A 26,310-nucleotide genomic window follows, 5' to 3' on the forward strand; every position below is an offset into this window, starting at 1 on the left:
GCCAGCACCCCCGGGCGCCCCATGCCCCCGGCGCTCACCTCCAGGCCGTCGGGGTCGTCCGTGGGGGTGACGGTGAAGCAGGAGAGCTTGGGGCCGGCGGCGTCGGGGCGCTCGTAGAAGATCAGCTCCCCACGGCCGTCCTGGCGAGGCGGCGGGTCGGGGTCAGGCGAGGTCAGGGTCGGGCAGCAGAGGCAGGGTCAGGCAAGGTCAGGGTCAGGGTCAGTGAGGGTCAGGCAGGGTCAGGGTCAGGGCAGGTCAGGGTCAGGGCAGGGTCAAGGTCAGGCCAGTGAGGCAGAATCAGGGTCAGGGTCAGGCAAGGTCAGGGTCAGGGTCAGGCAGGGTCAGGCAGGAGAGGCAGGGTCAGGCCAGGTCAAGGTCAGGCCAGTGAGGCAGGGTCAGGGTCAGGGGAGGTCAGGGTCAGGCAGGGTCAGGGTCAGTGAGGGTCAGGCAGGAGAGGCAGGGTCAAGGTCAGGCCGGTGAGCCAGAATCAGGGTCAGGGTCAGGGCAGGTCAGGGTCAGGCCGGGTCAAGGTCAGGCCGGTGAGGCAGAATCAGGGTCAGGGTCAGGGTCAGTGAGGGTCAGGAAGGGTCAGGGTCAGGGTCAGGGTCAGGGTCAGGGTCAGGCAGCCCGGTCCCACAGGCCTCCCCTCCCCAAGCTCCTCCCCCCCCCCGAGGCCCACCCCCCGCTCCGCCCCCCGCACTCACCGGGCTACGGCGGAGCTTGAGGCGGCCCCGCGGGACGCGGAAGAAGGTGTCGGCCTGGACCAGGACTTGGCCTTGGCCTTGGCCCGGCCCCGCCAGCCTCTGGGCCGCGTCCCGCGCCGCCGCCAGCGCCCTGAGTCGCGCCTTCACCTCCACGTTGCGCCTCATCGCCGCCGCGCCAGCCCATAGGCTGCGCCTCGGGACGTCATCACCGGGCGCGCTTTCCCATTGGTCCAGCGCACGCCCCGCCCCGCCCCGCTGGGCCGCGACGGGCGGCTCCGCCGCCCGTCGCGGCCCAGCGGGGCGAGGCGGGGCGGGGCTGTCATGGCGGCGGGACGGGGGAACGGGGCCGGGGCTGTGCCCGCCGCCACCCGCCTGCAGGCCTACGCCTGGTGCCGGGAGTTCCTCGCCGGTTCCTGGAAGCTCATCGGGCCCGAGGAGTTCGGTATCGGGCCCGTCAGGTACGAACCGGCAGCCCCAGGCGGAGGCCTGCCCGCCCGGGTCCCCCCCTGCGCCAGCGGGGCCTACCCCCCCCCCCGCGAACGGTGGCCCTGCCACCCCCCCCCCCAGTGTCTCCCGGTTGCCCCCCCCCCCCCCCGTCAGTGGCCTTGTCCCCCCGCCCAGTGTCCCCCAGTCCCCCCCAGTTCCCCCATCGGGTGCCCCGGTCTCTCCCCAAATCGTGTCCCCCCCGGTGCCTCTGTTGTCCCCCTGACCGGTGGCCCAGTCCCCCCCACAGTGTCCCCATGTTGCCCCTCCAGCCGGTGGCCCTGGCCCCCCCCAAGTGCCCCAGTGTCCCCCCCCCCAGTCCCCCCCAGTTCCCCCATCGGGTGCCCCAGTCTCTCCCCAAGTCCCGTCCCCCCCGGTGCCCCCGTTGTCCCCCTGACCGGTGGCCCAGTTGCACCCCCCCCCAGTGTCCCCATGTTGCCCCCACAGCTGGTGGCCCTGTCCCCCCCAAGTGCCCCAGCCCACCCCCCAATTCCCCCATCAGGTGCCCTGGTCTCTCCCCAAATCGTGTCCCCCTCGGTGCCTCTGTTGCCCCCCTGACCCATGGCCCAGTCCGTCCCCCCCAGTATCCCCCAGTTGCCCCCCGCAACCAGTGGCCCTGTCCCCTGCCAAGTACCCCAGTCCCTCCCCCCAGTATCCCCTAGTTGCCCCTCCAGCCGGTGGCCCCGTCCCCCCCCAAGTGCCCCAGTCCCCCCCAGTTCCCCCATCGGGTGCCCCAGTCTCTCCCCAAGTCCTGTCCCCCCCGGTGCCTCTGTTGCCCCAGTGGCCCTGTCCCCCCCCCAAGTGCCCCTGGCCCTCCCGCAGTTGCATCCCCCTCCGGGTGCCCCCCACCACGCCCAAGCCCCCCCCCCCCAGTGACACCCCCGCAGCCCCTGACCGGGCCGTGCCCGCAGCGGGGGGCTCAGCAACTTGCTGTTCAAGTGCGCGCTGCCGGAGCACATCCTCAGCGTGGGGGACGAGCCCCGGCAGGTTCTGCTGCGCGTCTACGGGGCCATCCTGCAGGTGCGTGCAGGCAGCGCCGGCACCCCCGGCCAGCAGCCCCCCCCCCCCCCACCCCGACCCCGACCGGCAGCCCCTGAGCGGCCGCGGGGCTCGGGGCTCTGCCGGCGTCTTCCTCCCGGCCCGGGCCTGGCAGCTGCCCCCTGCCTCCCGCGGGGCTGCCGGGGCCGGGGGCTCACTGCCCGCGTCCGCAGGGCGTGGACTCGCTGGTGCTGGAGAGCGTGATGTTCGCCATCCTGGCCGAGCGGGCGCTGGGGCCGCGGCTCTACGGGGTCTTCCCCCAGGGGCGGCTGGAGCAGTACATTCCGGTACGGGACAGGCTCTCCTGGCCCGCGGGAGCCCGCCTACGGGGGCTCCTCGCCCCGGCTCCGGCCGGCCGCCGCAGGAGGAGATGCCCCACGGGGCTTCTCGTGCCACTGAGGGCAGAGCCGGCTCCCCAGGGCGGGCAGGCTGCTCACGCCGCTGCTGCGTCCCCCCCCAGAGCCGGCGCTTGCGGACCGAGGACTTGTGGGACCCCGACATCTCCAAGGAGATCGCGGTGAAGATGTCCCGGTTCCACGGGATGGTGATGCCCTTCAACAAGGAGCCCAAGTGGCTGTTTGGGACCATGGAGTGGTGAGCGCAGCCGCTGTCCCACGCGGGTGCGGGCTCCCAGGTCGCCTCAGCCCCTGAAATCCTGCGGGGCCCGAGCGCGGGGAGGTTTCCCGGCTCGCTGGGGAGAGAGGCGATGCGGTGGGGTGGCAGCACCCAGGGGTGTCGGTCCCGCCGCAGTGCTGTCTCCTCCGCTCCAGGTACCTGAAGCAGATTGCGGAGCTCACCTTCCCCGAGGAAGGGCAGCTGAAGAAGTTCAACCACCTCAAGACTTACAACCTGCAGGAAGAGATGAAGAGCCTCAGGTGAGCCTGACGTGCCCGCTGCCGTGGCACGGGGCGGGGGCTGCCCCTGCTCCATCGCCACCTCCTCACGGCAGCCTGCGCCGGCTCGGCGTCTCTGGGAACGGGTCTCTTCTCTCCCGTGTCCTCGGAGGGTGCCCTCCGCCCGAGGGCCCCGCGCGGGCCCCGGGGGATGGCTCTCGGAGGGGTCCCTGTGGCCCTGGAGCAGGGTCCTGCCAGGTTCTGGATCCCAGCCGCGTCCGTAGCTCTGTCCGCCCACGTGCAGCGGCAGCGGTGGCCCCCGCCTCCCTGGGGCCGGTGGGCGAGGGCCGGCAGGCCCTGCCCCGGCTGAGGCGTCTCTCCCCTGAACTGCAGGGAGCTGCTGGAGTCCACCCCCTCGCCGGTGGTCTTCTGCCACAACGACGTCCAGGAGGGTGAGCGCGGCGGGCGGGCGGCTGCTTCCCCTCGCGGAGGCCCGGTCCTGCGGCCGGTCTCTCTCCCTGGCCCGCCCAGCCAGAGCCTGCCCACCCCCGGGCGCAGGCTCGGCCTCCCGCCCCTGCCTGCGGCTGCCCCCCGGCTCCGGGAGAGCCGGGGGGCCCCCCCGTCCCCCCGAGCCAGCCCCGTCTCTGCGCAGGGAACATCCTGCTGCTGGCTGGGCACGAGGCGTCCTCCTCCGACAAGCTCATGCTCATCGACTTCGAGTACAGCAGCTACAACTACCGGTGGGTCCGGGGGCTGCGGGGGGCTGGGCCGTGCCCCGCGCGGGGGTCCGGTCTCCTGCTGGCGAGAGGCCGGGGCCTTGCTCACCCTCCCCTTTCCCCAGGGGCTTCGACATCGGCAACCACTTCTGCGAGTGGATTTACAACTACACCCACGATTCCTGGCCCTTCTTCAAGGCTTCCCTGGAGAACTACCCCAGCCGGCAGCAGCAGGTAGAGCTGCCCTGGCCCTCGGCAGCGGGCAGGGGGTGCTCCCAGCGAGGGGGGCGAGGCGGGGGGGGCCTCGTGGAGGCTGGCGGGGGTGTGCCGGACACGGCAGTGCCGGGGCGGTGCGGGCAGCCCAGCCCCCTGCCCGCCGTCGGCAGCGTCCCTGCCTGCTCTGTCCCCCTCGCAGCTGCATTTCATTCGGCACTACCTCTCGGAGGACTCGGGGCGACACGGGGACGCTACGCACGAGGAGCAGGCCCGCATCGAGGAGGAGATGCTCACGGAGATCAACCGGTGAGGGGCGTGCCGCGGCAGAGGGGGGTCCCCGCGGCCGCGGGGGCCGTGCTGGGGGCGCGTCCCCTGGTCCCCGCTGCCCAGAGAGGGCGGCGTCCCCAAAACCCTCCCCGTCCCGCTGCCTCCCGCACGCCGCTGGCGTGGGGCAGGGCGGGGGGGGGTCCCGGCAGGGCTGACGGCTGCGCTCCATCAGGTTCGCCTTGGCCTCTCACTTCTTCTGGGGCCTGTGGTCCATTCTGCAGGCGAAGATCTCCACCATCGAGTTTGGGTACCTGGTGAGCGCTGCCCTTGTTCGGGGCTTGCCCGGGGATCCCTTGCACGTCACCCCTTCTCTGCCGCAGGGTGTCGGGGCGGGGGGCTGGGGGTGTCGGGGGGCACAGGCCGTCCCTGACGCCCCTTTCCCGCCCCAGGACTATGCACAGAGCCGCTTCGACGCCTACTTCCAGCACAAGGCGCAGTGCTCCTGAGAGCGGCCGCCTCGGCCCCGCCCGCGCCCGTCTCGACTCCGCAGCCTCCCCCCGCCCGCCCCGGCAGCGCCCGCGCCGTGGGGCAGGCCGGGGTCGCGGTGTCCCCTCCGGGGTGGGCCGCCCCCCGTGCCGCGAGGGGGGCTGCCTCCCGGCCTGGGCTGCCCAGACGGGGGCCGTAACGGTTCGGGGGCCGGTGCCCATCTCCGCTCCCCAGGGCCGCGCAGCGAGGCGGGGAGAGCCGTGGGTCTGCCCGGGCGCGTGACCCCTGGAAAAGGGGACGTCCTGCTCGGAGCGGCGGCACGTCGGCCGTGGGGCGCGTCTCTGCCACCGTGCCTGCCGCGATGGCCCCGAGCAGAGGGGGGAGGCGGTCGCCCCGTCCCTGCCTGCCCCTGGGTGCTGCCTGCGGCTGCCCCCTCGCCGCCTCTGGCACGTCCCCCCTGTGGCGGTGTGTCCCTTGCCGCTGGCACTTGTCCCTTGCCGCTGGCACTGAGCGGGGCTTGAGCTGCGGGTCCGGCAGGGGGGAGCCCCCTGCCCCGGCCAGCAGCGGGGGTCTGGTGGGGCCGGGGCGGGGGGAGGACGGTGGCTCGGCCGCCCTGGCTGCCCCTTGCGCGGTCCTGCCTGGAGCTGTGCCCCTGCCTGCCGAGAGGGGTGCGGGCAGGGGCGCGGAGAGGCCCCAGGGTGCTGCTGGGGGCAGAGGGGTGTGGGGGACCCTACGCTTGCGTCTCATTCCCCCCCCGCACCCCTCCCCCGGCCCCTGTGCCCCGGCCTGGCTTCCCCGCGGCTCCTGGCCACGCGGCGTCGCTGGGCTGGGGGCTGGGGGCTGCCCCTTGCCCCCCCGGCAGCAGAATGTACACTGTCCTCAGACCAATAAACGCTGCGGTGGTGCACGGCGCCTGCTCGCTCTCCGTGTCCCCGCGGCCACCACCTCCTCCCCGCTCGCCCCCGGCCCCCGCCCCGGGCTGTCCCGGGCCGTCCGGCCTCCTGCCGGGGGGCTGTCGCAGCGGGTGGGGGGCTGCCCCACAGCAGCGTGCGCCCCCCCTCTCCCCAGAGCCACCAGCCTGCGCCGGGGGGGTCCGGGTGGGCTGGGGCTTGGGACGGGGAGCGGGTGCCGCAGCTTACGCCTGCCCGGAGCCGGGCTGGGGGGGGGGCACGGGCTGCGGGGGGGGGGTGACACGGGAGCCCGAGGCCGTGCCGCTCTCCTGGCCCTGCAGGTACGTTCCCGGCGCCCACCCTGCGGACGGCGAGGAGGGTCTCGCCGATGGCGGCAGCCCCGGTTTGCGCTGCGGTAGAGGAGATGCCGCCCCGTCTCCTCCCGGCCGCGCTGCGCCGGGGCCTCCGGTTGTTGGAGGTGCGTTTGAGGGTGGCGTTCCTGGTGCCGTCCTGAGCCCCTGCAGCCCCACCGGGGAGCGGCGATGCTCCGCAGGTGCTCGGGGGGGGCAGGCAAGCCTGGGCTCGCTGCCCGCTCCCCCCCCCGCCCCACGGTCTCTGCTTCCCCCGGAGCCGGGGTGCTGGGTGGCTCGTGTCCTCCCCCTGCTCCAGATCACCCTGGCCCCCCCGGGACCTCCCGTGGCACGGTCAGCGGAGCCATGGGGCCGTGAGCTGATCGGGGCGCGTGGGGCCCGGCCGTGGGGGCCCGTCCCGGGCTCTCGGGTGCCCACGGCCACCCGGCCCCGTGGGGGCTCGCAGGCGGCGCGGGAGCAGGGGGGAGCCGGGCTCGCCCCCACCCGCAGCCCCGCTGCAGCCCTGGCCCCTCGCCAGCCCCGGGGCTTCGGGCCCCGCTCCTGACCCAGCCCGTGGGTGCTGGTGGCGGGGGGCTCGGCTCCCCTCCCCGGTGCTGCCGGTGGGGTTGCCCGGCGGGCGGAGGGAGTGGGTGCGCCAGGGTGCCGGTCCCCCGGGGGTGCGGGAGGCCCCGGAGGCGGCTCTGGAGAGCCCGGGACCCCCAGCCCCGGCACGCAGCCCCCGCGGGGCTCGGCCTGCTCCCGGCCGGGCCTGGCAGCGGGTCGCGGCTCTGCCCGTCCACGCCGCGAGCGCGGCTTCAGCACGGCGCAGCTCTTCAACGACACCTTCCCCGTCGGCAGCTCCCGGGAGCGATGGGCGCTCGCGGCTTCGCCCTCCCCATGGCCGCCTTCCCCCGCACGCCCGGCCGGGGCTGCGCTGCGTGGCCTTCTGCCCGGCCAGGATCCGCCCGCCGGCGCCCGCGGAGCCGAGCGTGGGCTGGCGTGGGGGGCCAGGGCCCGGCGCTCCTCCTCGGCGCTCGCCCGGCTCCTCTTCCACCCGCGTAGTGGCTACTCATGGCCCCGTGGCCAGCCGGCGGCTCAGCGGGCCGTGGGCTGGGGGCTCTTTCCCCACCCGTTGCCCAGCCCAGGACTCCCTCCCGGAGCCGGGAGAGGGGCAGAGGCCCGGGGGTCTCGCCCCGGGGCCGCGCAGGGGATGAGCCCTGGCCGCGGCGGGCACCGGGCACGCGCCCGAGCACACGTGCGGCCTGTGCACACGCGCGTGCGCCCACGTGCACCCCCGGGGCGACAGCCCTTCCCCTGGGCCGGGGGCCGTGGCCGGGCGGCCGTGCTGCTGCTGCTGCGCTGCGGCCTCCTCCATCGCCCTTCCACTGCGGGCGGGCAGCGCGGGCAGCGCGGGCAGCTGCCTCCGGTCCGCTCCGGAGGGGAAGGCCGGGGCCTCCGGGCATGGCGGGCAGCGGCCTCTCCCCTGCCAGGCGCTGCCCTGCTCCGCGGCCGCGGCACGGCAGGATCCGGCCCCGCGGCCCCGTAGGGCCCAGGGAGCGGGACGGGCCCGGCACAGCCCTGCCCCACGCGTGGACCCCCCGGGACAGCCCCACGGCCCCCGCCACGCTGCCCACGGTGGAGCCGGGATGGGGGACCTGCCTGCGTGGGCAGGGACCTGCCCGGGGAGGGGGTCCCCTCCCAGGGTGCCGGGCCCTTCCCGGGGGTGCGGGTCCCTCCTCGGGGGAGGCTGTTCCTGGCGGGGGGTCGGTCCCTTCCCGGGCTGTCTGTCGGTCCCTTCCCGGGCTGTCTGTCGGTCCCTGCCGGGGGAGGAGCGGGGCCGCGGGCGGTGCGGGGGAGGAGCGGCGCCCGCCGCTGCCATTTCGGGCCATGGAGCGGGTCCCGCCCGCCGCGGGTGTCCGGTTACCGGCGCGGGGCCGCAGCGGGCGCAGGGAACCGCCGTCCCCGGGGCTGCCGCCCGCCGTCCGCGCCCCCCAGCAGGTACCGGGCACCCGGGCGGGCGGGGGGACCCACGCGCGGGGGGGCCCCGCGGGGGCGGGGGCCGCACTGGGACGGGCCTCCCCCACCCCCCGGGGCCGGGGGGACCCCGCGGCCCCGCACCCGCCCCCCCGCCCGGCGCCGGCTGCCACCCGTGTCCGTGGGGGCGCGTCCCTCCGGGCCCCCTCCGCACCCCCCGCGCCGCTGTGGGTCCCGCCGCTGCTGCCCCGGCCCCCCCGGCCCCGGCCCGCGGCGCAGCCCCGGGAGCGGGGCCCGAGGCCGCGGGGAGGCTGCGTGGGCCGGGCGGCGGGGCCCGGCGGGGCGGCCCCTCCGAGGGCTCCGGGGCTCCGCGGCCCGGCCCGGCCCCCAGCGCCCCGGTGACCTTGCGGCGCCGGCGGCGGGTGGGGGGGGGGGGCGGCCCCACGGGGGCTCGTCCCACCCGCGGCGTGGGCCCTGCGGGGTCCCCGGGAGCCTGCGGTGACACTGCCCGCCGTGACACGCAGTGCAGTGCCAGGCCGCGCCGTGCAGTGCATGATTCTGTGCAGTGCCATGCAGTGCCGTGCCGTGCCATGCAGTGCCGTGCAGTGCCGTGCATGATTCTGTTCAGCGCCATGCCCTGCTGTCCTGTGCCGTGCAGTGCCGTGCAGTGCCACGCATGATTCTGTGCAGTGCAGTGCCGTGCAGTGCCGTGCCATGCTGTGCAGTGCCGTGCATGATTCTATGCAGTGCCATGCCCCGCTGCACTGTGCCGAGCCATGCCGTGCGGGGTGATTGCCTGCAGCGGGGTGCGGTGCGGTGCAGCCCGCAGCCGGGCCGTGCCATGCACTGCGGTGCGCTTTAGTGCAGGCGATGCGGTTTAATGCAGTGCCGTGCAGGGCAGCGCAGCACAGCACAGGGCAGTGCCGTGCCGTGCCGTGCCGTGCGGTGCAACGCAGAGCAATGCAGTTCAGCGCAGTGTAATGCACGCCAGCGCAGTGCGGTGTACCTGCGCCGTGCAGCTGCGCAGTGCGGTGCAGCGTGGTGTAGCCGTGCGGTGCAGCACGGTGCACGGTGTGACTTGGCTCTTGCCGAGCTGTTTGCCTCCAGCCCAAGGACGCCCTTGTGAAAGGGCACCCTTAGCACCCCCGCACCCGGGGCTCCCCCGGCCCTGGGCTCCAGCAGCACCCACGGGCCCAGCAGCCCTCGGGCTGAGCCCCGGGCCGGCACCGGCTGCGCCAACACCAGAGGGTCCCCGGGGACCCCACGGGCGCCCAGCTGTGCCCGCACTTGCTGCTTGCCCTGTGGCTCTTGCTGCTTGCCCTGCTGCTGCCTCGGCCGGTGGCGTTCCTGGCGCAGCCATGGCTGCCTGAGCAGAGACGGCGTGTGCCGTGTGCCGTGTGCCGTGTGCCATGTGCCGGCGCAGGGGCAGGTGCTGCCTCATCCTCCGAGGGTTTCGCCGCGGGCAGGGGCCAGGCAGCTGCCTGCGAGCAGGGGTGTGTCCGCACCACCGTCCCCTCTCCCCGCGCGCTGGTGACGGTGCCGGAGGCGGCACTGACCCTTCCCTCAGTGGGCACCCGGCCAGCGCCGCGTGACTGGGACGGGGCCGCGCAGGCAGCACGCGCACCGAGCTGGCAGGCTCCCATGGGACGTGGCCGTCCCGGCGCTGCGGCAGACACGTCACCTCTGAGGCCGAGCCGGTGCCCGTGCGCCGCGCTGGCCCGGGCAGCGCCGTGGGGCAGACCCCCACCTTTGGGCAAGGGCACCCACCGCCGCCCCACGGCTTTGCTCCCCAAGCTGGGGCGCTGGGGCCGGGGGACCCCTCCATCCCGGGCAGCGCGTCCCGGGGGTGACCGTCCCTGTGCCCCCCCGCAGGTGCCGGCAGACCCCCAGGATGGCGGAGGCTCACCAGGCCGTGGCCTTCCAGTTCACCGTCACCCCCGAGGGCTTGGACTTCCACCTCAGCCGCGAGGCCGTCAAGCAGCTCTACCTCGCCGGCATCTCCTCCTGGAAGAAGCGCTTGGTCCGCGCCAAGGTGGGCCCGGCCGGGGGCAGCCGGGCAGTCGGACCCCCCCTGTCCCCACCATCCCCGCCGCCCTGACCCCCCTGTGCCCACAGAACAGCTTCCTGACCGGCGTCTACCCCGCCTCGCCCTCCAGCTGGATGGTGGTCGTGATGGCCACCGCCGGCTCCTTCTACTGCCAGGTCGACCCCTCCCTGGGGATGATCGCCCGCATCCGCCACTGCCTGCCCGAGAGGTGAGCGCGGGCGGCTCGGCCGGGGGGACCACCCCCCCTCCAGCCCACGGGCACGGCCCCACCCGCCACGTCCCTCGGCGGGGACCACCTGCCACGTGCCGGCCCGCGGGCACGGCCCCACCAGCCGTGCCCCTTGGTGGAGACCGCCCCACGCATCCCCAGCTCCGTGGGCACGGCCCCCCCTGCCCTGTCTCCCAGGGGCTCCCACCCCGCATGTCCCCAGCCCCACCGGCATGGCCGTGGGGGGCTGCAGCATCCCCCGGGGGGTCCCACCCCACGCACCCCTACCCCCGCTTGGGGACCTCCCCCAGGGGCTCCCACTGCACGTCCCTCGACACCACGGGCACGACGTCCCCGAGGGGTCCCGCCCTTCATGGCCCCCGGCCCGTCACGTCCCCCCTCACCCCTCTGCCCCCACAGCCGCCTCCTGAGCTACCAGAGTCGGACGATGGTGAGCGCCGCGCTCTTCTCCACCGGCGTCTGGCTCTCTGCCGTCCTGCTCTTCCGGCAGGCGCTGAAGCTGCTGCTCTCCTACCACGGCTGGATGTTTGAGCCCCACGGCAAGATGAGCCGCAGCACCAGGATCTGGGTGGTGAGCGGTGCCTGCAGCCGGCAACGCACCGGCACCGGCACTGGCACCGGCCTGGCAGGGCAGGGCAAGTGGTGCCGAGCGGGGTGCTGCTGGCGTGGGCGCGGGAGGATGCTGCAGCGTGGGGTGCAGAGCGCGTCTGCATGCATGTGTGCGTGCGCACGAGTGTGTGTGCGCACGAGTGTGTGTGTGTGCACGAGTGTGTGTGTGCACGAGTGTGTGTGCGCACGAGTGTGTGTGTGTGCACGAGTGTGTGTGTGCACGAGTGTGTGTGCGCACGTGCAGCACGGTGGGTGCCGGGATGCTGGCGGGGGCTGCGAAGCTGCTGTCGGTGGGGACGAGCTGAGCCTGCTCCGTGGCACGGAGACAGTGGTGCCGGGGGCTCGGGGGAGCCGCAGGAACCGGGCAGCTCTGCCTGGGGTGGGCACCGGCAGGAGCAGCTGCCCAGGCCGGGGTGTCGGGGCAGCGGGCAGGGCTGGGACCCGGCTGCGGTGCAGGGGAGCGTGCAGGGCTGGGACAGAGTGAGCGTGCAAGGCTGGGACAGGGTGAGTGTGCAGGGCTGGGACAGGAGCAGCGTGCGGGGCTGGGACAGGGTGAGTGTGCAAGGCTGGGACAGGGTGAGTGTGCAGGGCTGGGACAGGAGCAGCGTGCAAGGCTGGGACAGGGTGAGCGTGCAAGGCTGGGACAGGAGCAGCGTGCAGGGCTGGGACCCAGCTGCGGTGCAGGGGAGCGTGCACAGCTGGGACAGGGTGAGTGTGCAAGGCTGGGACAGGAGCAGCGTGCAAGGCCGGGACAGGGTGAGTGTGCAGGGCTGGGACAGGAGCAGCGTGCGGGGCTGGGACAGGGTGAGTGTGCAGGGCTGGGACAGGGTGAGCGTGCAAGGCTGGGACAGGAGCAGCGTGCGGGGCTGGGACCCGGCTGTGGTGCAGCAGGCACACACAGGACTCCCGGTGCCGGCAGCCGGAGCTGGTGCGCGGGCGATGCACGGCCACGCCGCGGTCCTGCGGCTCTGCCCCGTCCCCTCCACCCTCTCCGCGTGCCCGGCAGGCGCTGATGAAGGTGCTGTCTGTCCGCAAGCCGCTGCTCTACAGCTTCCAGACCTCTCTGCCCAAGCTCCCCGTGCCCCCCGTGGAGGCCACCATCACCCGGGTAAGGGGCCGGGATGGGACGGGGCGGGGGGGTCCGTCCGCGGTGGGATGGGGACGGGGGGGTCACGCCGAGCCCCCTCCCCGCAGTACCTGGAGTCGGTGCGCCCGCTCATGGATGACGATAAGTACAGCAAGATGGAGGCTCTGGCCAAGGAGTTCAAGGAGAAGACGGCTCCGCGGCTGCAGAAGTACCTGATCCTCAAGTCCTGGTGGACAACCAACTACGTGAGTCCCCTGGGTGGCCGCGTCCCCCCGGCACCGGGGATGGTGACCCCAGCCTGAGCCCACGGTCCTGCTGTCCCCCCGTGCTCACGGGAAGGGGGGACTTGGGCCCCCCTGGGTGCCCCGGCTGGGTCATGAGGGGCAGGGGGTCCTGCGCCCCCTCCCCATCCCCGTCCCCATCCCCGTCCCCGTCCCCGTCCCCGTCCCCGTCCCTGCAGGTGAGCGACTGGTGGGAGCAGTACATCTACCTGTGCAGCCGCAGCCCGCTCATGGTCAACAGCAACTACTACGCCATGGTAAGGGGGGGGCGACCGCCGGCACGACCGGACCCCCCACCGGGTGCCCCCCGGCGTCGTCACCGAGTCCCGTCCCTCGTCCCCAGGATTTCCTCTACGTGACCCCCAGCCACGTCCAGGCTGCCCGGGCGGGTAACGTGGTGCACGCCATGCTGCTGTACCGCCGCAAGCTGGACCGCGGGGAGATCCCCCCCGTGAGCACCGGGGCGCTGGGGGGGTCCCGTGGGGCTGGGGGGGCTGGGGAGAGCGGGGGGGGGCAGGGGTAGGGCCAGGGGGGAGTCGCCGTGGGGCTGGCGGGGGGTCCCGGGGGCGGCAGTGGGGGCGCGGGCGCCCCGGCCGCCCCCTCACCGCCGCCCCCCCCGCAGGTGATGGCGCTGGGCATCGTGCCCATGTGCTCCTACCAGTCGGAACGGATGTTCAACACCACCCGCGTCCCCGGCAAGGAGAAGGGTACGGGGGGGGGGGGGCGGCCCACCCCCCCCGTCCGGGCCCGTCCGGGCCGGGGTCCCGGGGCCGCGGGGCGGCCCTGACGCCCGTGTCCCCCCCAGACGCGCTGCTGCACCTGGTGGACAGCAAGCACCTGGCCGTCTACCACAGGGGCCGCTTCTACAAGGTCTGGCTCTACTACGGGGGGCAGCTGCTGCGGCCCCGCGACCTGCAGCTGCAGTTCCAGCGCATCCTGGACGACCCCTCGCCCCCCCAGCCCGGCGAGGAGCGGCTGGCGGCGCTCACCGCCGGCGAGAGGTGCCGGCACCGCCACCGCGGCCCCGCGCGCCGGCCGGCGGGGGGCTGGGGATGATACTGGGGGTGCTGGGGATGATACTGGGGATGATACTGGGGGTGCTGGGGGTACTGGGGGCGCTGGGGACGATACTGGGGGTGCTGGGGATGATACTGGGGATGATACTGGGGATGCTGGGGGTACTGGGGGCACTGGGGATGATACTGGGGGTGCTGGGGATGATACTGGGGATGATACTGGGGATGCTGGGGGTGCTGGGGATACTGGGGACGCTGGGGATGCTGGGGATGCTGGGGGTGCTGGGGGTGCTGGAGATGATACTGGGGGTGCTGGGGATGATACTGGGGATGATACTGGGGATGCTGGGGGTGCTGGGGTTACTGGGGATGCTGGGGATACTGGGGATGCTGGGGATGATACTGGGGATGCTGGGGTTACTGGGGATGCTGGGGATACTGGGGATGCTGGGGATGATACTGGGGATGCTGGGGATACTGGGGATGCTGTGCACGCTGCCCGGGGCGCCGGGAGCAGGGCACGGGGGGATGGAGGAGATGCTCCAGGATGGGGACCCGTGGGCGGGGGCTGCAGCGTGGGTCGGGGCGTGGGGACGATGGGCTCGGGGACCGCAGCAGGACAGGGGGCATCGCCACCCCCGCGCCCTCACGCTGGCCGTGCCCGCAGGGTGCCCTGGGCCGAGGCCCGAGCCCGGTTCTTCAGCCACGGGAAGAACAAGGTCTCGCTGGACGCCATCGAGCGGGCGGCCTTCTTCCTCACGCTGGACGAGGAGGAGCACGGCTACAGCCCGGGCCGGGAGGGCTGCATGGACGCCTACGCCAAGTCCCTGCTGCACGGCCAGTGCTACGACCGGTGGGCACCCCCCCCGGCCCCCCCGCCCCAGCCCCCCCCCCCGGCGCGCACCCTGCCCTCACCCCCCCTCCCCGCAGCTGGTTCGACAAGTCCTTCACCCTGGTGGTCTACAAGAACGGGAAGGTGGGGGCCAACGCCGAGCACTCCTGGGCCGATGCGCCCATCATCGGGCACCTCTGGGAGGTAACGGGGGGGCGGGAGGGGCACCCCCAGGCTGGGCACCCCCAGGCTGGGCACCCACATGGGGCACCCTGGCTGGGCACCCCTGTCGGGCTCCCCAGAGATGGGAACCCCCATTGGGGACCCCCAGTTGGGCACCCCCATTGGGCACCCAGGGGCTGGGGACCCGCAGTTGGACACCCCCACTTGGGCATCCCTGTTGGGGACCCCCGTTTGGGTACCCCCAGAGGTGGGCACCCCTGGGGAGGGGACCCCCGCTTGGGCACCCCGGGACTGGGCACCCCTGTAGGGCACCCCCCAGCTGGGCACCCCCCTCCTGGGGGCAGGGGGTCCCGGGGGGCTGCCAGGGGAAAGCCCTGGGACAAGCGGGGGTGAGTGGGGCTGGGGGGGGGGGCGTGGGGCCGCCCTGGGGTGAGTGGGGCAGCCGGGGGGTGGACTGGGGGGGCCGGGGCGATGCTGGGGGGCTCGGGGGGCCGGTGCCCCAGGCTGAGGGGCACCTCTCCCCCCAGTTCACGCTGGCGACAGACAAATTCCAGCTGGGCTACACCGAGGGGGGGCACTGCCTGGGCGAGCCCGACACCCTGCTGGCCCCCCCCCAGCGCCTCCAGTGGGACATCCCCCAGGAGGTGGGTCCGACCCCCAAGTGCCCCGCCCTGGCCCTGAGGGCAGGCTCTCGGGGGCCCCCCGCGCCCCACGGCAGCGGGGCGGGCTCTCCGCACCCCCGCCGCCCCCCGCGGCATCGGCGCACCGGGGTCCGTTGGCCCTCGGGCGTCCCGGTGCCCCCGGCCGTGCCCGGGGCTGGGGCTGAGCCGTCGGCGTGCTGTGCCGTTGGCAGTGCCGTGCCGCCATCGAGAGCTCGTACCGCCTGGCCAAGGCGCTGGCCGACGACGTGGACTTCTGCTGCTTCCAGTTCTCCGACTTCGGGAAGGGGCTGATCAAGAAGTGCCGGACCAGCCCCGACGCCTTCATCCAGATCTCCCTGCAGCTCGCGCACTTCCGCGTGAGCCGGCCCGGACGGGACGGGACGGGGCGGGGTGGGGTGGGGCGGGGCGGGGTGGGGTGGGATGGGATGGGGATGGGATGGGATGGGGTGGGGATGGGATGGGATGGGATGGGATGGGATGGGATGGGATGGGATGGGGATGGGATGGGGATGGGGATGGGGATGGGATGGGGTGGGGTGGGATGGGATGGGATGGGGATGGGGATGGGGATGGGATGGGATGGCATGGGATGGCATGGGATGGCATGGGATAGGATGGGATGGGATGGGATGGGATGGGATGGGATGGGATGGGATGGGATAGGATGGGATGGGATGGGATGGGATGGGATGGGATGGGATGGGATGGGATGGGGACGGGGACAGGGACGGGACAGCATCCCCCGGGCACGCCCCGCTCTGACGTGGCCTCTCCGCAGGACAAGGGCTGCTTCTGCCTCACCTACGAGGCCTCCATGACGCGGCTCTTCCGCGAGGGCCGGACGGAGACAGTAAGGTCCTGCACCGCCGAGTCCACCGCCTTCGTGCGCAGCATGGCGGACGCCCGGCAGACCGTGAGCAATGCGCCAGGGTCCGGGTCTCCGGCCCCCCAACCCCTCCTCCCCAGACCTCCCCTCCCAGCCCTCGGCTCCGTCCCGCTGTCCCCAGCCGTGTCCCTGCACGGCCCGGCTCAGCCAGCCCCTCCCCTCTCTCCGGTGGTCCCCGTCCCTGGGGAGGTCCCCATCCCTCAGAGAGGTCCCTGTCATGAGAGGGCTCCCCACGCCTCACAGTGGTCCTCATCCCTTGGGGAGGGCCCCATCGCTGGCAGATGTCCCTGTTCCGTGGGGACGTCCCCATCCCTAGAGAAAGTGCCCGTCTCTGGAGGGGGTCCCTGTCCCTGCAGAGGTCCCCGTCCCTCGGGGAGATCCCTTTCCCTGGGAGAGGTGCCCACCCCTTGGGGACGTCACTGTCCCTGGGAGAGGTCCCCGTCCCTCGGGACCGTCTCCCCCGGAGCCGCACAGCCGTTGCCTCCCCTGGGCAGGACCAGGGAGGACTCACCCCGCAGAGCACCCAGGGCGGCCGGGCTGGGGGTGACGGGACCCCCGCCTGCCCCGGCCCTGAGCCCGGCTCTCCCCGCAGCGAGCCGAGCGCCAGCGGCTCTTCAAGCTGGCGGCCGACAAGCACCAGCACATGTACCGCATGGCCATGACCGGGGCCGGCATCGACCGGCACCTCTTCTGCCTCTACGTGGTGTCCCGCTACCTGGGGGTGCAGTCCCCCTTCCTGGCCCAGGTGAGCCCGGGCGGGCGCAGGGGCACGCAGCGCCGCGCCGCGCCGCACCGCGCGTGACGGTGACACGCACGGCACGTGGGACGCTGCATGGGCGCGCAGGGGACGAGCCACCCCCGCCTTACGTGTGTCACCAGCACGCGCGTGTGCAAGCGCTGCACGTGTCCAGCTGCCGTCGCCGGTGCGTCACCACGTGCCACAGTGGCGGCACCCTGCGCGTGTCACCCTGCGCGTGTCACCCTGCGTGTGGCACGGCCGGCTGGGCTGTGCGTGGGGATGTGGCTGCCTGTGCACATGGGTGTGCAGCGCGGTGCAGTGGGGCACAGTGGGGCGCAGCGTGGTGCAGTGGGGCACAGTGGGGCGCAGCACGGTGCAGTGGGGCACAGTGGGGCACAGCGGTGTGCAGTGGGGCACAGTGGGGCTCAGCAGGGTGCATTGGGGCACAGCGGGGTGCAGCGGGGCACAGTGGGGCTCAGCAGGGTGCATTGGGGCGCAGCAGGGCGCAGCGGGGCTCCGTGGGGCTCCGTGGGGCGCAGCGGGGCGCTTGGCCGGGGCACCCACGCCTGCTCGGGGCAGGTGCTGTCGGAGCCCTGGCGCCTCTCCACCAGCCAGACGCCGCAGCAGCAGCTGAAGCTCTGCGACCTGAGCAAGTTCCCCGACCACGTCTCCACCGGCGGCGGCTTCGGCCCCGTGAGCACCCCGGGGCAGCAGGGGGGCGGGGATGTGCGCGGGGTGGGGGCAGGCAGGCGGGCGTGCAAGGGCAGGAGTGGGGCGTGCAAGGGTGGGAGTGTGGGCGTGCAAGGGGCAGGAGTGGGGTGTGCAAGGGCAGGAGTGGGGCGTGCAAGGGTGGGAGTGTGGGCGTGCAAGGGCAGGAGTGGGGCGTGCAAGAGCGGGAGTGTGGGTGTGCAAGGGTGGGAGTGGGGCGTGCAAGGGGCGGGTGTGTGGGCGTGCAAGGGCAGGAGTGTGGGTGTGCAAGGGGCAGGAGTGGGGTGTGCAAGGGCAGGAGTGTGGGTCCAGCACATATCCCCCGTGGCTCTGGGTCAGGCACGTGCCCCACATGGGGTGCCCCCAGCCCCACGGCCCAGCCCCATGGCCCAGGCGGGTGCCCGGTGCCCCCGGGGTGCCACGGCCCCGCTCATCCCACCCCGCAGGTGGCGGACGACGGCTACGGCGTCTCCTACATCATCGCGGGCGAGAACCTCATCACCTTCCACGTCTCCAGCAAGTTCTCCAGCTCCGAGACGGTGAGAGCCCCAGCGCTGGGGCGGGGGGCCGGGGGGCTGCCCCGAGCGGGGGGCTGGGGGCTCCCCGGGTGCTGCAGTTGCCATCCATGCTGTGGGATCTCCTGTGGGGTCCCCGTGGGCCTGGGGCAGCCCCCCCGACCTTGACCCCGACCCACCGCATCCCGGCCCCTCTCCTGTGGGACCCCCACCAGGCTTGTGGTGCTGCCCGTGCGGGATCTGCCGGGGGTCCCAGGGCGCAGGGGGTGCCCCGGGGCGGGGGGGGGCTGGGTCCCGCTGTCGGGGGGCCGGGGGCCGCGAGGTTCACGGGTGCTGCCCCGCAGGACTCGAAGCGCTTTGGGAGGAACATCCGCCAGGCCATGCTGGACATCGCCGAGCTCTTCGACAAGCCGGCCGAGAAGGCGGGGAAGTGAGGGGGGGGGCGGGCTCGGACCCCAGTCTGGGGGGGACACGGAGCCGGGGCCGGCGGGGGCCGCGCCGAGCCCCGGTGCTGGGTGGGTGGGGGGCAGCGAGGGCGTTGCTGCTCTGTACATGCTTCCAATAAAGGCTGTTGGTGTGAGCCCCCGCCCGGCTCTGGGGCCCCCCGCGTCCCCACGGGCGTCCCGGCAGCGTGGCGGCAGCCAGCAGGCCCCGGCCGGTGGGCGCAGGCCGCGGGTGCGTCAGCGGCGCCTCGGGCAACGGATGAAAGGCGCCGTGGGGCGATGAGGCGTGCCCGCCGGCCGCCTGCGCGGCGGTGACGGGGAGTGTGCAGCGGGGCACGGCGGCAGGGACGAGCGCTGCGCAGAGCCCCTCGGCCGTGTCCGGCACGGCGGGACACCTCGCCCCGGGCGGCACCCCACAGTCGGAGGCGGCCGGCACCCTCCTCCCGCCGGCGGCCCGCACCCCAGCTCGCAGAGCTTCGACGCGGCCCGGCCGGCACCCGCGGGGCGTCTGCTGGGGCGTGGGGGTCCGGCCCGCCCAGAGCCCCTCGGCAGGCGAGGGGGCGGCAGCCCCAGCACCGGGCTCGGAGCCCCCTGCCATGGGCACCTCCTTGTCCTGGGGTGCGCCGGCTCTGGGACACAGGCTGAGAGTCCGCCTGGCACCCGCAGCCTGCCTGCACATCCCTGCCTGCACACCCCTGCCTGCACACCCTGCCTGCACACCCTGCCTGCACACCCCTGCCTGCGCATCCCTGCCTGCACACCCTGCCTGCACACCCTGCCTGCACACCCCTGCCTGCTCACCCTGCCTGCACACCCTGCCTGCACACCCTGCCTGCACATCCCTGCCTGCACACCCTGCCTGCACACCCCTGCCTGCTCACCCTGCCTGCACATCCCTGCCTGCTCACCCTGCCTGCACATCCCGCCTGCACACCCTGCCTGCACACCCTGCCTGCACATCCCTGCCTGCACATCCCTGCCTGCTTCCCCTCCTGCGCTGCCAGAACCGCCCGATGTCCCCGTGCAGAGGGACGCAGTGAGGGGGTGACGGGGGTGGCCCCGCAGTGACGCCCCTGGAGCAGGCACGGCGGCTGCACCCACCATGGGCTGCCGAGCTGGGGTCCCTCCTGCGGCCGGGCGCGGGGGCCACCGTCGCCCTCAGCGCCAAGGAGGGGCTGCGACCCCCAGCCGTGCACCCCGGCTCAGCCAGGGAGGGGCCTGAGCGTGGCCAGGGCGTGGGGACACGGGGGGGAGCCGCCGGTCCCCTTGTGTGACCGTCTGCCAGCCCCTGCGCCAGGCCTGGTGCTGGGACACGTCCTGCACCCCGACCCTGCATTGGGGCCACGTCCTGCACCCCGACCCCGCACTGGGGCCGTGCCCTGCACCCCAACCCTGCATTGGGGCCACGTCCTGCACCCCGACCCTGCATTGGGGCTGTGCCCTGCACCCCGACCCCGCACTGGGGACGCATCCTGCACCCCGACCCCGCATTGGGGCCGTGCCCTGCACCGGGCCCCACGGCCCAGCCCCACGGCCGGGGGTGCCCTGGTTTGGACCCGCAGCCGCAGCCGGTGCCTCTGCCAGGGGCCGGGCCGGCCCCCGGGCGAGCCGAGCCGCCGGTGCGTGTCCGGAGCCAGGGCTGGAGCCGCGCCGGGCCCCGCCGGTCCCGCGCCCTTATCTGGTGCCCAGCGCCGGGCAGCGAGCCCAGCCCTGGCCCCGGTCCTCTCCCTGCTGCCGCAGCAGCTTCACCCCCCCGCCAGCCCGGCCCTGCTCGGGGGGTGCGTGCCCAGGGGATCGGCACCCCCGCGACAGGGCGCTCCCTCCCTCCCGGCTCCCCCCGTCCCCCCCGCGGGCCCCTCCCCGTCGCCCCGATCCCCTTGCGGGTCCGTGCCCGGCATCGCTTGGCATCGCTCGGCCCTTGCGTCGTGCCGTGCTGAGGTGCGGCGCTGCCCGGGGGTCCCGGCTGCTGCCACCCCCACCCAGGGGGCAGCGACCTGGCCCCCACGCTGGCCAGTGCTCACGCCGGAGCCGTGTGTGCCATGTTGGAGCTGTGTGTGCCGTGCCGGAGCCGTGTGTGCCATGCCGGAGCTGTGTGTGCCATACTGGATCCGTGTGTGCCATGCCGAAGCCATGTGTGCCATGCCGGAGCCATGTGTGCCATGCTGGAGCCGTGTGCGCTGTGCTGGAGCCGTGTGTGCCATGCCGAAGCCGTGTGTGCCATGCCGGAGCCATGTGTGCCATGCTGGAGCCGTGTGCGCTGTGCTGGAGCCATGTGTGCCATGCTGGAGCCGTGTGCGCTGTGCCGAAGCCGTGTGTGCCATGCCGAAGCCATGTGTGCCATGCTGGAGCCGTGTGCGCTGTGCCGAAGCCGTGTGTGCCATGCTGGAGCCATGTGTGCCATGCCGGAGCCGTGTGGGCTGTGCTGGAGCCATGTGTGCCATACTGGAGCCGTGTGTGCCATGCTGGAGCCGTGTGTGCCATGCTGGAACTGTGTGTGCTGTGCTGGAGCTGTGTGTGCCGTGCTGGAGCCGTGTGTGCCGTGCCAGAGCCATGTGTGCCATGCCAGAGCTGTGTGTGCTCACACTGGCGTGGTGCGTGCCGCAGGAGGCCGGGGCCAGGGCTGGGCACTGCCCGGCTCAGAGGAGCCATCTTGGGGAGGTGCAGCCCGGGGCTGGGCACCATCGTTGCGGTGAACACCAGAAGCTGCTGAGAAGCAAGGACACGGGCACGGCTCTGCCGGGACAGTCCCGGTGACCCCGGGAGCGGGGCCAGGGCTGGTCGTGCTGCCGGACGGACACTGCACTCCAGCACAGCCCCCCTGCGCCGGGTCGGTTGGCATCCGGTGCCTTGCCCCAGCACCCAGGGTGCTGAGAGCGAGGGCAGCACCCCGGGGTGCCTGGGGGCTTGGGGCGGTGGGGCTGGGACCGTGGGGCTCGGCTGGGCGCAGGGGCTCGGGGCTCCCGGGGTGTTTGGGAGCGTCACCCGTGGCTGGTGCCAGCGGCACTCGCTGCTGGGGGTGCAGAGGTGGCCCTGGGACGAGGGGCTCTGCCGCGGGCTTCCTGGGGTCCTGGGTGGCACTGGCTGCCGGCACCAACGGGGACCACGGGCACGGCCACCCAGGGACCAGTGCCTCTGGGGGTGCTGGGGCGAGGGGAGGCCCGGCCGGGGGTCCCGCCGCGGGGGCTGTGCCCTCCCTGGGGCTCCTGCCTGCACGTGGCGAGCCGGAGCCGTGGGGTGGCCGCCTCTCCCTTTGATGTGGCTGCCAGCGGCCCAGGTGGCTCGCAGGAGTGGGTGCCACCCTCCCCGTTTCCTGCGCTGCCCCGGCCTCAGCCCCTATAAAGGCGTCGGGGCGGCTGCACCCTGCTCCAGCCGCGCTCATCTCCACGTCGCTCCTGCAGGTGCTGGGTGGGTGCTGTGGCGGTGGGTGCTGGGTGCTGGGGTGCTGGGTGCTGGGTGTGGGGCAGGCAGTGGGTGCCAGGGCAGGCAGTGGGGTGCTGGGTGCTGGGTGCTGGGTGTGGGGCAGGCAGTGGGTGCCTGGGCAGGCAGTGGGGTGCTGGGTGCTGGGTGCCGGGGCAGGCAGTGGGGTGCTGGGAGCTGGGTGTGGGGCAGGCAGTGGGTGCCGGGGCAGGCAGTGGGGTGCTGGGTGCTGGGTGCCGGGGCAGGCAGTGGGTGCCGGGGCAGGCAGTGGGGTGCTGGGTGCTGGGTGCCGGGGCAGGCAGTGGGTGCCGGGGCAGGCAGTGGGGTGCTGGGTGCTGGGTGTGGGGCAGGCAGTGGGTGCCGGGGCAGGCAGTGGGGTGCTGGGTGCTGGGTGCCGGGGCAGGCAGTGGGGTGCTGGGAGCTGGGTGCTGGGTGCTGGGTGCTGGGTGCTGGGTGTGGGGCAGGCCGTGGGTGCCGGGGCCGCCCCCCGCTCCAGCCGCCCCTCTCTTTGCAGGGAAGGGGGATGATGGGTCCGGCCGCGCTGCTGGGGCTCTGCCTGCTGGGCTGCCTGGCCCCGCACCCCTCGCTGCAAGGTGAGCCCAGCACCCTGCCCTCCCCTCCCCTGGCCCCCTGCCCCGGCCCTTCCCCACGTTACCCACCCCCGGGCACCCCCCCGCCGCGCTGCCTGCGCTGCCTGCGCTCGGGACAGGGACGGGCACCGGGGACTCCCCGAAGCGTGGGAGCTGGGGGGCAGCCCCCCTAGATGGAGTCCGGGGGTGCCCCGAGCCCCCCGGGGCCGCTGCCTGCCGGGTCCTGCCTGCAGCCGGGCGCTGCCGGGGGGGGGTCGGGGCGAAGACCCTGACCCCCCCCCGCCCCCCGAGCAGGGGTGCGGGCGACCAAGTGTCCCCGGGGGTGGCTGAGCTTCAGGGGACACTGCTACGGGTACTTCGGCCAGGAGCTCACCTGGAGGAAGGCAGAGGTAGGTGGGGGGGGGGGGGGGCTGGGGGGGTGCCCCGGCCCCCGCCGTGCAGGCAGCGCTGCCAGCCCCCCCCGACCTGCCTGTCGCCGCCAGGCTCGGTGCAAGGCCGCCCGCGGGGGGTGTCACCTGGCCTCGCTGCACACCCCCGAGGAGCACCGCGCCATCGCCGCCTTCATCGCCCAGCGCCAGCGCCGGGAGGAGGAGGAGGAGGACGTCTGGATCGGCCTCTGCCACCGGGTGAGTGTCCCGTGCCCGCTCTCCTGCCTGCACTGCTGCCTGCGCTGCTGCCTGCAATCCTGCCTGCTGTGCTGCCTGCACTGCTGCCTGCGCTGCTGCCTGCACTCCTGTCTGCACTGCCGCCTGCTCTCCTGCCTGCACTGCTGCCTGTACTGCTGCCTGCACTGCTGCCTGCTCTCCTGCCTGCACCCCTGCCTGCACTGCTGCCTGCAATCCTGCCTGCTCTCCTGCCTGCAGTGCTGCCAGTGCTGCCGGCGCTCCTGCCTGCTCTCCTGCCTGCACTGCTGCCTGCACTCCTGCCTGCACTGCTGCCTGCTCTCCTGCCTGCACCCCTGCCTGCACTGCTGCCTGCGCTCCTGCCTGCACTCCTGCCTGCACTGCCGCCTGCACTCCTGTCTCCTCTCCTGCCTGCACTCCTGCCTGCTCTCCTGCCTGCAGCCGCCCCCCGCGCCCCCGGGGGTCACCGCCCCGATGTGCGCTCTGCCCCGGGCCCTTCCCACGCGTGCCGGTGCCCCCCGTCCCGCAGAGGTGCCCGTGCCCCGCCTGCCCTGCCCACACCCGCGCGTGTCCCTGCGCTGCCCACGTCCGTCCGTCCGTCTGTCCGTCTGTCCGTCTGTCCGTCTGTCCATCTGTCCGTCTGTCCGTCCTCTCCCGCCTGCGCCCCCCGCGCCCCCGGGCGCTGCCTGACGCCTGCCCTCTCTCCTGCCTGTGCCAGGGCCGAGCCTGGACGTGGGTGGACGGGTCCACGGGGCGCTACCCCGCGTGGGGGGGGGACGACCCCCCCAAGGGCAAACACTGCGCGGCGCTGGAGGAATCCTCGGGTGAGAGGGGGCCCCGGGGCGGGCGGCGGAGCCCCCGGGCGGGGGGGGGGGGGACACGGAGGGGAGGGGGAAGGGGGGGGAGGGTCCCCCGGCCCCCCCAGCGCTCGCTCCTCTTCTCCCGCAGGTTTCATGTCCTGGGAGGACGATTCCTGCGGCGAGAGGAAACCCTTCGTCTGCAAATACGCGGCCTAGGGGGGGCCTGTACGGCAGCCGCCCCCGACTGCGCCCCGCACCCCAAACCCCGCGTGCCCCTGCGTCAGACCCCAGACCCCAAACCCCGCACCCCTCCGCCCCGCTGCACCGTGACCATCACAGCCCGCACCCCCAAATTCCGCACCCCCGTACCCCGCTGCACTGTGACCATCACAGCCCGCACCCCCAGACCCCGCACCCCCGTACCCCGCTGCACCGTGACCATCACAGCCCGCACCCCCAGACCCCGCACCCCCGTACCCCGCTGCACCGTGACCATCACAGCCCGACCCCAGACCCCGCACCCCTCCGCCCCGTTGCCCCCAGACCCCAAAGGCCGCCGCGGGCGGCCCCCGCCCCCCTCCCCGGCCACGGGAGGGACCCCACAATAAACTCCGCCGTGGCACCCGTGGCCCTGCGTGTTCCTCCGCCGCGCCCGTGGCCCCGTCTCTGCCCACCCCGCCCGGCCCTGTGGCAGGGCGCGACCGGTCCCCCCGGTGCCACCCACGGGGGACGGGGACCCGGCGGGGCCGCGCGTCCCCTGAGCTCCCCATGGAGCTGGCCGGGGAAACGGGGCAAAGCGGGGGGGGGCACGGCCGAGCGAGGGACCCCCCGCTGGCGCCCGGCCGGGTCCCAGCCCCCTCCCCCCGGGGGGAGCTCAGCGCCGGCCCCCACGCGGGAGCGGCGTGGGGGGCAGGGGGGGCGCTGCGGGGGCCCCGTGGGCGCGTTCCCGTGGGTGCCTGCCCGGGGGCCCACGCAGGGGGCTGGGGTGCAAACCCGCAGCAGGGACCCCGGAGCCCCCAGCCCCCCCCGCCCCGCCCCGGTTTTCTCCAGCTTTTCCTCCATTTTACGGTCAAAATGAAGGAGGAGCCGGCGGGTCCCCCCGCGGCCGCCCCGCCACGGGCTGGAGGGGGTGTCCCCGGGGCAGGGGGTGTCCCCAAAGCAGGAGGTGTCCCCAGCGGGACATGTCCCAAGGCAGGAGGTGTCCCCAGCAGGACGTGCCCCGGGGCAGAGGGTGTCCCCAAGGCAGGAGGTGTCCCAAGGCAGGACATGTCCCCAGGGCAGGAGGTGTCCCTAGGGCAGGACGTGTCCCAAAGCAGGAGGTGTCCCAAGGCAGGACATGTTCCCAGGGCAGGACATGTCCCCAGGGCAGGATGTGTCCCTAGGGCAGGAGGTGTCCCAAGGCAGGACATGTTCCCAGGGCAGGACGTGTCCCCAGGGCAGGAGGTGTCCCAAGGCAGGAGATGTCCCCAAGGCAGGAGGTGTCCCAAGGCAGGAGGTGCCCCAAGGGAGGACATGTCCCCAGGGCAGGAGGTGTCCCAAGGCAGGACATGTCCCCAGGGCAGGAGGTGTCCCCAGGGCAGGAGGTGTCCCCAGCCATGGGGCTGGGCACCGGCCTTGTGGGGCGCGAGTGACTTCGGCGGTGGCACTGCCTGCGCCCGCGGGAGAAGGACGACGGGCGCGGGTGGGTGCTGGGCGCTCAAGCCACGGTTTAGTGCCCACCGGGCGTGCGGGGGCCCGGCGGGACGCAGCCTGGCAGGGCCGGGGGGCCCCAGCGGGGCGGCGGGCAGGGAGGGGCGCGGGGGCGGCAGGGCGGGGGGCGCGGGGGCACCCCCGGGCCGCAGCGGGACCGGTCGCCCCTCAGAGCTGGTGCTGGCAGAGGAAGGGGAACCTGCGGCCGCAGGGGCAGTCGTGCCACAACTTGAACCCTGGGCGGGGGGGGGGCAGCGAGTTGCCCCGAGCCCTCTCAACCCCCGGCACACCCCCTCCTGCCTCCGTCACCCCCACCTCCATCACCCCTTTATCATCTCCATCACCCCCCACCTCCATCACCCCTTTATCTCCATCACCCCATCTCTATCACCCCCCCACCTCCATCACCCCTTTATCTCCATCACCCCTTTATCTCCATCACCCCCACCTCTATCACCCCCCACCTCCATCACCCCCCAACTCCATCACCCCCCACATCCATCACCCCCCACATCCATCACCCCTTTATCTCATCACCCCCATCTCTATCACCCCCCACCCCATCACCCCATGCCCGTGGCTGCCCGTATATGCTGTATAGGCACCTGTATAGGCTATGTGGGCACCCGTATAGGCACCCGTATAGGCTGTGTAGGCACCTGTGTAGGCTGTATAGGCACCCATATAGGCTGTGTAGGCAGCTGTATAGGCTGTGTAGGCACCCATATGTGCTGTGTAGGCGCCCATATATGTTGTGTAGGTGCCCATGTATGTTGTGTAGGCACCTATATATGTTGCATAGGAGCCCGTGTGTGTTGTGTAGGTGCCCGTATATGTTGTGTAGGCACTTGTGTATGTTGCGTAGGCACCTATACACGTTGCGTAGGAGCCCGCGTGTGCTGCGTAGGCACCGTCCGGCAGCCAGCACGACCGCCCATAGCTTGCCTGGGCTGCTCCCTCCGCCTCTCGTGGGTTTGGGGGGGACGTTCCGCAGCAG

At 73.7% G+C, this 26,310-nt stretch overlaps 3 protein-coding genes across 4 annotated transcripts; all 3 read left to right on the forward strand.

The window, feature by feature from the left end:
* Positions 1–1,025: 1,025 nt before the first annotated feature.
* On the forward strand, positions 1,026–4,900 carry CHKB (choline kinase beta). The gene is made up of 11 exons (XM_075491490.1): positions 1,026–1,162; positions 2,099–2,207; positions 2,399–2,512; positions 2,686–2,819; positions 2,996–3,100; positions 3,452–3,510; positions 3,711–3,798; positions 3,900–4,008; positions 4,190–4,296; positions 4,490–4,571; positions 4,707–4,900. The coding sequence occupies exons 1-11, from the start codon at positions 1,026–1,028 to the stop codon at positions 4,761–4,763; spliced, it is 1,101 nt and encodes a 366-aa protein (XP_075347605.1). The 3' UTR covers positions 4,764–4,900.
* Positions 4,901–7,870: 2,970 nt separating this feature from the next.
* Positions 7,871–18,192, forward strand: CPT1B (carnitine palmitoyltransferase 1B). 2 transcript variants are annotated; one of them, XM_075507829.1, is made up of 19 exons: positions 7,871–7,981; positions 9,830–9,989; positions 10,073–10,212; positions 10,633–10,804; positions 11,849–11,950; positions 12,037–12,174; positions 12,390–12,467; positions 12,554–12,661; positions 12,833–12,917; positions 13,016–13,211; positions 13,894–14,079; positions 14,157–14,262; positions 14,769–14,885; positions 15,095–15,259; positions 15,682–15,816; positions 16,382–16,534; positions 17,108–17,221; positions 17,683–17,775; positions 18,096–18,192. In XM_075507829.1, exons 2-19 carry the CDS (start codon positions 9,849–9,851, stop codon positions 18,183–18,185), a joined length of 2,319 nt encoding a protein of 772 aa, XP_075363944.1. In that variant the 5' UTR covers positions 7,871–7,981; positions 9,830–9,848; the 3' UTR covers positions 18,186–18,192. The 2 variants fall into 2 exon arrangements, with proteins under 2 accessions (XP_075363944.1, XP_075364027.1); XM_075507912.1 differs by having other exon boundaries at positions 15,170–15,259.
* A 3,945-nt stretch (positions 18,193–22,137) lies between these two features.
* On the forward strand, positions 22,138–23,840 carry LOC142412881 (dromaiocalcin-1-like). Its single transcript, XM_075508813.1, has 5 exons — positions 22,138–22,204; positions 22,496–22,590; positions 22,684–22,827; positions 23,543–23,648; positions 23,773–23,840. The coding sequence occupies exons 1-5, from the start codon at positions 22,138–22,140 to the stop codon at positions 23,838–23,840; spliced, it is 480 nt and encodes a 159-aa protein (XP_075364928.1).
* The last annotated feature ends 2,470 nt before the right edge of the window (positions 23,841–26,310 follow it).

The sequence above is a fragment of the Mycteria americana genome, chromosome 1 (genome assembly GCF_035582795.1).
Source record: "Mycteria americana isolate JAX WOST 10 ecotype Jacksonville Zoo and Gardens chromosome 1, USCA_MyAme_1.0, whole genome shotgun sequence".
Lineage (NCBI taxonomy): Eukaryota > Metazoa > Chordata > Aves > Ciconiiformes > Ciconiidae > Mycteria > Mycteria americana.

Coding starts and splice junctions, on each gene's coding strand:
- LOC142412881 (XM_075508813.1), top strand. CDS start 22,138: ATGGGTCCGGCCGCGCTGCTGGGGCTCTGCCTGCTGGGCTGCCTGGCC. Junction 22,591..22,683: donor TCACCTGGAGGAAGGCAGAG/GTAGGTGGGGGG, acceptor TGTCGCCGCCAG/GCTCGGTGCAAGGCCGCCCG. Junction 23,649..23,772: donor GGCGCTGGAGGAATCCTCGG/GTGAGAGGGGGC, acceptor CTTCTCCCGCAG/GTTTCATGTCCTGGGAGGAC.
- CPT1B (XM_075507829.1), top strand. CDS start 9,849: ATGGCGGAGGCTCACCAGGCCGTGGCCTTCCAGTTCACCGTCACCCCC. Junction 14,263..14,768: donor TCATCGGGCACCTCTGGGAG/GTAACGGGGGGG, acceptor CTCTCCCCCCAG/TTCACGCTGGCGACAGACAA. Junction 17,776..18,095: donor AGTTCTCCAGCTCCGAGACG/GTGAGAGCCCCA, acceptor GCTGCCCCGCAG/GACTCGAAGCGCTTTGGGAG.
- CHKB (XM_075491490.1), top strand. CDS start 1,026: ATGGCGGCGGGACGGGGGAACGGGGCCGGGGCTGTGCCCGCCGCCACC. Junction 3,799..3,899: donor TACAGCAGCTACAACTACCG/GTGGGTCCGGGG, acceptor CCCTTTCCCCAG/GGGCTTCGACATCGGCAACC. Junction 4,297..4,489: donor ATGCTCACGGAGATCAACCG/GTGAGGGGCGTG, acceptor GCGCTCCATCAG/GTTCGCCTTGGCCTCTCACT.